We start from the raw sequence: 9,584 nt of genomic DNA on the forward strand, positions 1-9,584 counted from the left end.
GGACAAAGCGAGGCCCCTCGTTACAAAATAAGCAGTGGCCTCTTGTCTAAAGGCTCGGGTCCTAGTTCAGGCAGCTTCTGACAGCTTGGCAAGTTCCCGGGAGTGAAAGATTGGTAGGCTGCACCTCGGAGGATTTCGGCTCAGACCCAGACACCGCGCCAACAACAGGGTAAGCGCGCCAATCCTGTTCCCTTCCGTAGCAGGAAAACGCGGGAGAGGGTAGCATCCTTGCCCGCGGCTGCCGTAGGTGGGATGCTAAGTACCAGGCTGCTAGCACCCAGGCGGAGCCATTGCCTCCATTGGCGCATAGGCCTTGAAAGTAGTGCACAGACAGACAGACCCCCACGGCGTCTGGGCGCCAGGGTTTCCCCGCAGCGCTACGCGTTCCCTCCAGCCGCGCGCTGTTGCTGGGGCCCGAGCACCGCCCTCTCACTACTGGCCAATGGCGAGGCGGCAGGAGCACCGCCCAGCTACAGCGCAGACCAATGGCGACGCAGAAAGGGCAACGCCCAGCTCCCCAGTAGGCCAATGGCAGTGTCCCCCGGCGCCCGGGCCTCCCCAGCCAGGCAGGGAGGCGGGCGGGAGGCCGCTGGCTCCGCCCCGCTCCCCTCTGACCCGGTGTCTAGTCGCTCTGTCTTCCTGTTCTAAACCACGTGGACGCGTCGGGGGCTGCTGTGGCCCCGGTCGCGCTCCCCGCTCGCCGCTCCCCGGCCTCTGCGGACGGCGCGCACATGGCGACCCAGGCGCACTCGCTCAGCTACGCGGGGTGTAACTTCTTGCGCCAGCGGCTGGTCCTGTCCACCCTGAGCGGGCGACCGGTCAAGATCCGCAGGATTCGGGCCAGGGACGACAACCCGGGCCTCCGAGGTGACTTGGGAGGGGGCTCGAGGAGGGGGAGATCCGGGGTCGCAGCCCGGAGTGGCCGCTGAGCGCGTGGGAGGGATGGTGGTCGGGAGGCGCGGGAGGCAGATCTGTCCGCGAGCTGCGCCACGCGTGGAAGGATGCCCTGGGGCTCCTGGGCGCAGGTAGTAAACAGCTACACGTTTTCCTGGCTAGCTTGTTGCTACGAATCGTAGGCATCGCCCACTCGCTTCCCTCTCTTGAGTCTCTTGCTTTCGCCGTAAAACCTCCCAGGAGAAAAACAGTTTATTGGACTAATCTGTAGTGATTTGAGTGAGTGGACGGACAGAGACATTGGAGAGAAAAAAGTACCACTGATTGGTTTCCCGATCTCATCCAAAGCAGGTCTGAAACCGCTGCCCCGCTTGGACACCAGTTTCTGTTGCCATTATTTATCACGCCCCCCCCATCTCTTCAGAAGATTATTATAAAATTTTACTTTTAAATGAAGCGCTCGTTTCTATTAGTCACCAATGTGCGCAGTAGCGAAGCTTTGTAATAGGGTTTTGTTTTTTGTTTTTGCTTTTGAACCGGGGTCCCATGTTGGCCTCAAACTACGGATGTAACTGAGGATGCCCTTCAAGCCCTGCTCCTTCTACCTCCGTCTTCCGAGTGCTGGGATTACAGGCCTGCTACAGAACGCTCAGCCAAGATAGTTTTGATGCCGGAGACCTACCTGGTTGTCTTGACTTAAGGAAAAGGAAGGCCAAACAATAAACTGCAGGCTTCAAAGGTTTTATTGATTTATCTGTCCCACAAAGGTAGATAGATCGCTTGAACCTATCATTTAAACCCCACGTCTCATTAAATGACTTTGTTCCCCTAGAATTTAGGTAGGTGTTCAAAAGTGTCTCCTAGATCCCTCCGGATAAAGACAATTGAATCAATGAAAACAAAAAAAGAGAAAACCTGTCTGTAGCCTGAAGGTGGGGCAGTGCTGCAGTTAGTTCAGGAGACCTGGTCTGGCTGATAAGTTTATTTTTGCAGAGGTTTTTGTACTAGAGAACTAGACCATTTCATCATTTATCTGAGTGTTTTTTTGTTTGTTTGTTTTTGTTTTTTTTTTTTTATAATTTCATTGCTAGCACTCAAAAAGTTTTGTGCATGGTGATGGAAATGGAAGGTTAGGAAAGGAAAAACTAGAAGGCTTAGTCAGGTGATGAGTAAAGTCTGTCTTCCCTGTACTGCCTGAGAGAACACTGGGCTTGGTGACAGGACCTTGTAATCCCAGCACTCAGTAGGCTGAGGTAGGAGGATCTCAAGTTCAAGGCCAGCTTGGGCCACACAGTGAGTTTTTGTCTTAAAACAAAAAAACTGGGAAGCAGAGGCAGTCGCGTGTCTCTGAGTTAGAGGTCAGCCTGGTCTGTACTTTTGAGTTCCAGCCCAGCCAGAGCTGCATAGTCAGACCCTGTTTTGGAAAAAAAAGTCGTTTAACAGAAACAAAAACTGAAAGCAAACAGTCAAAAACCGCAGAAGTTTAGGAGAGACTACTAAATTGGTTGTACTCCTTTCCCTCAAATCTCTTACCCCCAATCCCTGCACCCCCACTTTTAAAGCTGGTCCTTAGGAGAAGTTATTGCTTGGACCACTTCGTTGTGTTTCCAACCCCAGATTAGCCTGGACACCTTGCTTCTACTGTGACCACTGGCACAAGTTTTTTTTTTTTTTCCCTAAATTTATTTACTTATTTATTTATTTTAGATAAAAAGTGCTTTAGCCGGAGACTTGGGCTTCCTTTCAAAAAGAAATTCTATCTATGTTGCCCATAAGATGGAATTCAGAGTTGACTTGATAGGTGCCTTCCAATACAGTATTTCCATGTTTCTAGGAACTCACATGTAATTTTGTCCTTGGCATTTTTCTGAAAAGCTAGGGATTCTGGTACCTGAGGAGGCAGGTATTTTATGGGGTGCACCACTGTAGAACATAATTTGCTTTACCCCATGTTTTAGGGTTCTACTGGTGTGGCAAAACACTCTGACCAAAAGGTATCTGGGAGGAAAGGGTTTATTTCAATTCACAGTTGTAGATGATCAGGAAGGGAAGTCAGGGTAGGAGCCCAAACCAGAGATCAAGAAAGATGCTGCTTACGGTCCCGTACTGCAGGACTACCTGCCCACGAGGAACATCATTCACAGTGGGCAAGGAAATGTACTACAGGCTTTCCCATAGGCCAACCTAATGTGTGTATTTTCTGAATTGAAAGTTCCTCTCCTCAGCTCACTCTGGTCTGTGTGTAGTTAACAGCAAAACCCAACACCTTCTCAAGGTGTTGACACTTGACTGACACTTGAGGTTTTATGCTGGCTTAAGGCTTTACTGTTTGGTTACTAACTGAGGGACCTCAATTCACATCTCAACTTTAATTTGTAGACTTGACATGCCTGTGAATACATACATAAGTTAACTATGGCAAAATATACCCATGTACAGGGACACATGTATGAGTATTTGGGTTCGTAGGTCAGTCCTCAGGAGCATCGTTCGTCTCTGCCTGCCGCTTCCTGACGCAGGCTGTGAAACTTGGAAGAAACTCAGAGAATGCCAGGTACAGCCTCCAGCTGGAGTGCAAGTCCCACCACCTCCAAAGGCGCTTCCTGAAAGCTCCCAGAGGGCGTGCGTGTGGAGGAGGCTGTATCCGGACCATTCAGAAGTTTATTGAACCCCATTATGTGCCAGGCTTTGGGGAGGGGAGTCTAGACCTACGTTGGTTGTATTTGCACTCTGGGAACTTGTCCTCTCAACAGGAAGGAGTGGGGAAATGGTGAAATAGTGAGAGTATAGTGTGGTGAGGGGCCCGGTGGACTCGGAGCAGGGACTAACCTGGCAGTTGTAGGGAAGATATTCTGGATGTCCTTCCGTTGTGATAGTGGAAATGGTGGCTGAGGATCATTACAGGTGGATCATTACAGGGGGCTTTCTTTTAAGCCCCCTCCCACCCCCTTTAACACTTTGTGTGTGTCTGTGTAGGAGAGTGTCCCATAGTGTTCCCTCAGGTCATTCTCTTACCCACGCATGCACCTGGTTATATATACACCCCCACCCCACCCTTAGACATAAAAGAAATGTCAAAGCAAAACTCATTTCTGAGTCTCAGGTTTTTCTGTTTGTAAAGTAGGGTCGTGGCGTCCTACCTGCGTTATGGGATTTCTTTGAGGACTAATTAAATCCTTAGATGTAACGAGCAGAAGAAACGGACACAGCTGGTTTATTAAGATTCTACTGAGCACTGGGTAAAGGTTGTACTGTCTGCTGTCCCAAGTCTTTCCCGACTGTCACTGGGAACTTTTAAATATTTAAGTTATGATGTCCTTTGAAGTTTCCCTTTTAAGTGCCGATTTCTACATACTTGTATATTATTGGTAGTTTCATTCCCTGGTGTGTTGACAGTATTTAGAGGCATTTTTTAGATGCCACTGGGGGAGTTGCCAGTGTAAGGAGAGCTCAAGAGGCTGTTAATACCCTATAATACACAGGATGGACCCCACTGTCAAGAATTTTATTCTGTATCTTAGCAATAAGTCTAGTAAAGTGTCAGTACTGGTGCTGAACAACTCGCTCTGCCTGTCCTGGAACTAGACCTGGCTGGCCTCGAACTCAGAAATCTGCCTGCCTCTGCCTCCCAAGTGCTGGGATTAAAGGCGTGCCACCACCACCACCACCACCGCCGCCGCCGCCGCCGCCGCCGCCGCCGCCGCCGCCGCCGCCGCCGCCGCCGCCCGGCTAACTGAAGCTTTTTTTTAACATAATGTTTTTATTGATTCTTCGGGAATTTCATATCATTCACCCCAATCACCCTCACTTTCCAGTCCTTCCATATCTGCTCTCTACCCTTGTAAACTTCTCCCCACCCCTGCAAAAGACAATTAAAAAGACAAACAAACAAAAACATCTTATTGACCCCACTGAGCCCGTCTATCATTGTAGTGCAGCCTTCTCTAATATACCGCTGTGTCCATTATCATTTCCCTCTGCTGGGATTAAAGGTGGGCACCACCACTGTGATTGTCTTTTTGCTGCTTTTGTTTTGTTTAGTGTTTTGACATAAGTTAAGACTACTTTGCCTAGATGACATAGAATTTGATATGTAACCCAGGATGGCCTATGAGGTAACCCCCTGCCTCCACTTTGGGTGCAGGGGTTATAACAAGTGTGTGCCACCATACCAGGTGTCTCTACAGAGTTACCTGGAACTACTCCAGGATCATCTTTCTTTGGAGTCCAATTCCTTCCCGTTATTTTAACCTCTCTGCACAGGAAGATGGAAGTTTTATTTAAGAGACTCATTTCCTTGGCTGAAATGCCAGGGCTTGGGCATGACCTGAGTCTTCATCCACTTCTGAAACCAAGGAGGGTCTTCCTTTGCAGCCCAGACTTGCTTCAAACTCAGCCTTCTCTACAGTAACGTAACCTATACTACCATGTCTAGCTCCTTGGGCTGTTTTAATAATACCTGCTGCTATTCTTAAGAATCTGGCCAGGGCAGTGGTGGCTCACGCCTTTAATCCCAGCACTTGGGAGGCAGAGACAGGCAGATTTCTGAGTTGGAGGCCAGCCTGGTCTACAGAGTGAGTTCCAGGACAGCCAGGGCTACACAGAGAAACCCTGTCTTGGAAAAAAAAAAGTACAATCGCATGCAATTTATATTTCACTCTTGAATACAACATCTGATTATACTACCTCATTATATACTTGCCTCATATATTCTGTTGTTTCTGCCATTTTACTGAAAGTAAAATAGCCAGGGTACCTGAGTGATGGAGTTGATGGGGTTTTATTTCATGGGGGCTCCAGCCTGAAGGGTTCATTTTTCTGCTACAGACGTTGGATATTCTATGTTGGCATTATAAAGCACTTGTCCCAGCTATCTCTGTCCCCTCTCCCTACCCTCCCTCCTGCAGGGTTTCTCTGTATAGCCCTGGCTGTCCTGGAACTCAAGCTGTAGACCAGGCTGGCCTCGAACCCCTGATAGAGATCCAGAGCTCCACCTGCCTTTGCCTTTGGTGCGCTGAGATTAAAGGCATGTGTGCATCATCACGCTTGGCTTGTCCTGGGTATTTTTACCTCTGGATTTCCCAAGGGCCTAAGGAGGTCACTAGGTCTAACATAATGTGAGAGCTAAATGGTCTGAGTCCTAGCCGCTGTGGTGATATGTAGGAATATAGACTCTGTGACCACCCAATCAGAACTCGGCCTCTCTGCGCCTGCAGCACTTATGAGGAAGGCGACTCAGACTCAGCAGTGGACTGGCGCCATTCTCTGGGGACTTGAGGGGCGTGAAGCCCATCGAGAAGACTTCTGCCTTGCTCTGCAGGCATAACAACTCTGTCAGTTTCTTACAGATAATATTTTCCTGCCCCAAACCACAGCCCCCATCTCTCCTTGTGACATTTATCCTCCTGGCTCCAGTCCCTCTTCTTACCTACCTCTATGCTGTGCACACCTGCCTCCAGGAAACTAACAAATCAAAGGGAGGTGGGGTTGCTCACACCCATTGTCTGCCTTCTCATTCCTCCTAATCTGTCTCTGGTTGCAGTCATTAAGAAATGCGGATGAGCTGGGCAGCGGTGGCACACGCCTTTAATTCCAGCACTTGGGAAGCAGAGGATTTCTGAGTTTGAGGTCAGCCTGGTCTACAGAGTGAGTTCCAGGACAGCCAGGGCTACACAGAGAAACCTTGTCTCGAAAAAACAAACAAACAAACAAACAAAAACAAAAAAGAAGAAATGTAGATGAGTGAAAATACTGTGTGTATAGAATGTCCATACATCATTCAGCAAGATCCCTCAGGGGTGGCTAGCTTTTGATACAACAATATTTGTTGTTCATACCTTAGCCAGAAAACATGGTATTTTCAGTAAGTTTGGGAGTTTGCTGGGCCGCATTCATTCAAGTTATCCTTGGCAGCATATAGCTTGTAGGTTGTAGGTTGTAGGTTGTAGAGTTAACATTCCTATAAGTTTTTTTTAAAGCAAGTTTGATTCTTTAAAAAATTTCCAGAATATGAAAATACCTTTCTCTTGTTTCTTTTTATTTAAAGAACACCTTACTCATTTCTAATTTTGAAGTAGTCTGCATAGTTGAGTGACTCGTTTGTTCTACTGCACATGGGTGTTTTGTCTGCATGTATGGCTGTATGTATCGCTTGTGTGCCTGGTTCCCTAGAGGTCAGAAGACATATCAGACCTTCTGGAACTGAAGTTACAAATGGTTTGGGATCTTTATGTGGCTTCTGGGAGTGTAACTCTGGACCTCTGGAAGAGCAGCCAGTGCTCTTAACCACTGAGCCAGCTCTCCAGCTCACGGGCTTGGTTTCTGTGAGGACCACAGTCTTCCTTTTTTCCGTTGTGAATGCTGGGTTGTAGGGTAGTTGCCTCTTTCATTCTTTGAGATGGTACCAACTCTTTCCGTGTGGGTACGCGTACCACTTTATGTTCTCACCAGCAACGCTCAAGTGCTTCAGTTTTTCTCCATCCCCGCCAGCATTTGAAATCCTTTTCATTTTAGTCATTCTGGGCCATGTTTACTATGCAGCCATTTTTCATTGTATTAATTTGTATATGCCACCATACATCTAATGTTTTCTGTGAAATGTCTTCATGTCATTGCCCATTTTAAAATATGACTGTATTTATTCTTGTGATTTTTGGGTGTAGCTCACAGGTAGAGCCCAGAATATTTGAAGTTCTGTTCTTTGTCCCCTCCCACTCTCCCCCACCCACCCCATGGTTACAGAGACAGGGGAGGGATAGTTAGGGCTTCGTTTCAGTGAGTTTCTTTTATTCGTTAATTAATGTAATTTCTGCTTATATCTTTATTATTTCATTCTCTGGTTTTGGGTTTATTTTGCTTTTGTTTTTCTAGGTTCTTGAGGTGTTTAGATGCCGATGCCTCTTGTCTAATAAAAGCCTGTGGTGCACAAAAGTGCCCATTCAGTAATGCTGTAGCTCTACCCCACACATTTTGATGTGCTGTACTTTGGTTTACTTTAGGTTTGATGTGATTTAAAACGTTTCCTTTGAGACCTACTCGTTGACCCATGGATTGATTATTCACTCGTATGTTTAATTTCCTAGTGTCTAGATTATTTCTTGCCTTCTTTGTGGTGCTGATTTTAACTTTATTATGGTATGAGAAGAGCACTATGGTTTAACTCTATTAATCTTGTTGAATTTTTACTTCTATTTTGTTATAAGTTTGTGGTCACTTAGAAGAACTGTCTATTCTGCTTTGGTTGGATAGAGAGAGTTTCTGTCGGTTAGACCCTGGGCAGTGATCAGTCAGCTAGTTGAGACACACCTTGACCAGGAGTCCCTGGATGTGCAGATCCATGGCCCTTTCTTTACACGTCCGTCCATCCGTCCGTCCATCCATCCATCTGTCTCACTTAGAATCCTGAAGGTTTGGGTTCGCTGACTCCTTTACCTCTCTTCCCAATGTGGCCATGTGAATAGATTTCTCTTTTCCGCTTAGTAACGATGGGTGACTGGATTTGACTTGGGGCACAAATTGTGACTCTGTCCCCAAGTCCAGTAACAAAGGTATCACAGGACCTAGGACCTTAGGACCGCCACAGTGAGGTGCTTATCTTACCTCCTACCAGGGGAGCGCTGCTCTGTGAGGAGGGGAGCGCTGCTCTGTGAGAAAGGTGGAGGTGGTACCAGGAGGCAGGCATTTTGAGAGACAGAACATTCCTGTAACTTTCAGTATTTTCTTGGAATCATTGTTTTATGAGGAGTTATTGTTGGTTTCTTACTGAATTTTCAAATTAAACACAGATACATTCTGCATATAGAAAAAAAATCTATTGTATTTGGAGTTCAGTACCACCTGGGTGTTTTAGCACAGATTTCCCTATGACTAAGGAAGATTTCTCCATTCTTTAATTGAGACTTCAATTTTAAAAACAAACCCTTTGTTAGATTTAGTAAATGTACCATGCCTTTCAAAACAGAATGTGCAGATCTGAATTTCATCAAGCGCTTTTTCACTAGTAGACTATGATTTTCCCCTTATTTATGTATTTAGTGCTGTAGTTAGTAGTAGCATAGTTATTCTTATTTAATTTATTTTTATTTTATGTGCATGTTATTTTGCCTGCATGTATGTCTGTGAGGGTGTCAGATCTTGTGGTAAACCTGTGTCCTTTAGAAGAACATTCAGTGTTCTTAACTGCTGAGCCATCTCTCTAGCCTATGACATACATATTTGTATGTTTCATCTTCAGTGTCTTTTTTTGTTTGTTTATTTTCTGTTTTGTATTAGAAAAGAGAGACATTCACCCAGTCTGACTAAGGTGCATCCTTCTTATTTATTGGAGTGGGTAGTTGAAAAAATGCATCATGATGATGATGATGATGATGATGATATGTATCTATTTTCTTAGGTGTTATTTGGGGGTTTTAATCTGTTTTGCTAAATTATATTAGCTTGTACTTGAGGTTATTTTGAAAATTAATGTGCACTGTTGACTTGTAGGAGCCCTCGTGTTCTTTTTTGTACTTTAGAATATGCAATTTACCAATAATTGTATTTTTTCCTGAATGTTGAAAGAGTTTCCAAGGACTTCACCACTGCTCTTCAGTATTGTTACATTTTCTTTTTCTTCTTTTTGGTTTTTTGAGACAGGGCTTCTCTGTATAGCCCTGGCTGTTCTGGAACTCACTCTGTAGACCAGGCTGGCC

General features: G+C 46.0%; 1 protein-coding gene across 1 annotated transcript in view; it reads left to right on the forward strand.

Annotated features, from left to right (window-relative positions):
• The first annotated feature begins 596 nt into the window (after positions 1 to 596).
• The window catches only part of Rcl1 (RNA terminal phosphate cyclase like 1), a 42,400-nt gene continuing 33,412 nt past the window's right edge, over positions 597 to 9,584 (forward strand). Inside the window, exon 1 of the mRNA XM_031390051.1 lies at positions 597 to 867. Coding sequence (XP_031245911.1) covers positions 732 to 867 — 136 coding nt within the window. The 5' untranslated portion in view covers positions 597 to 731. The remainder of the gene's footprint in view (positions 868 to 9,584) is intronic.

This window comes from Mastomys coucha, unplaced genomic scaffold (assembly GCF_008632895.1).
Source record: "Mastomys coucha isolate ucsf_1 unplaced genomic scaffold, UCSF_Mcou_1 pScaffold21, whole genome shotgun sequence".
Lineage (NCBI taxonomy): Eukaryota > Metazoa > Chordata > Mammalia > Rodentia > Muridae > Mastomys > Mastomys coucha.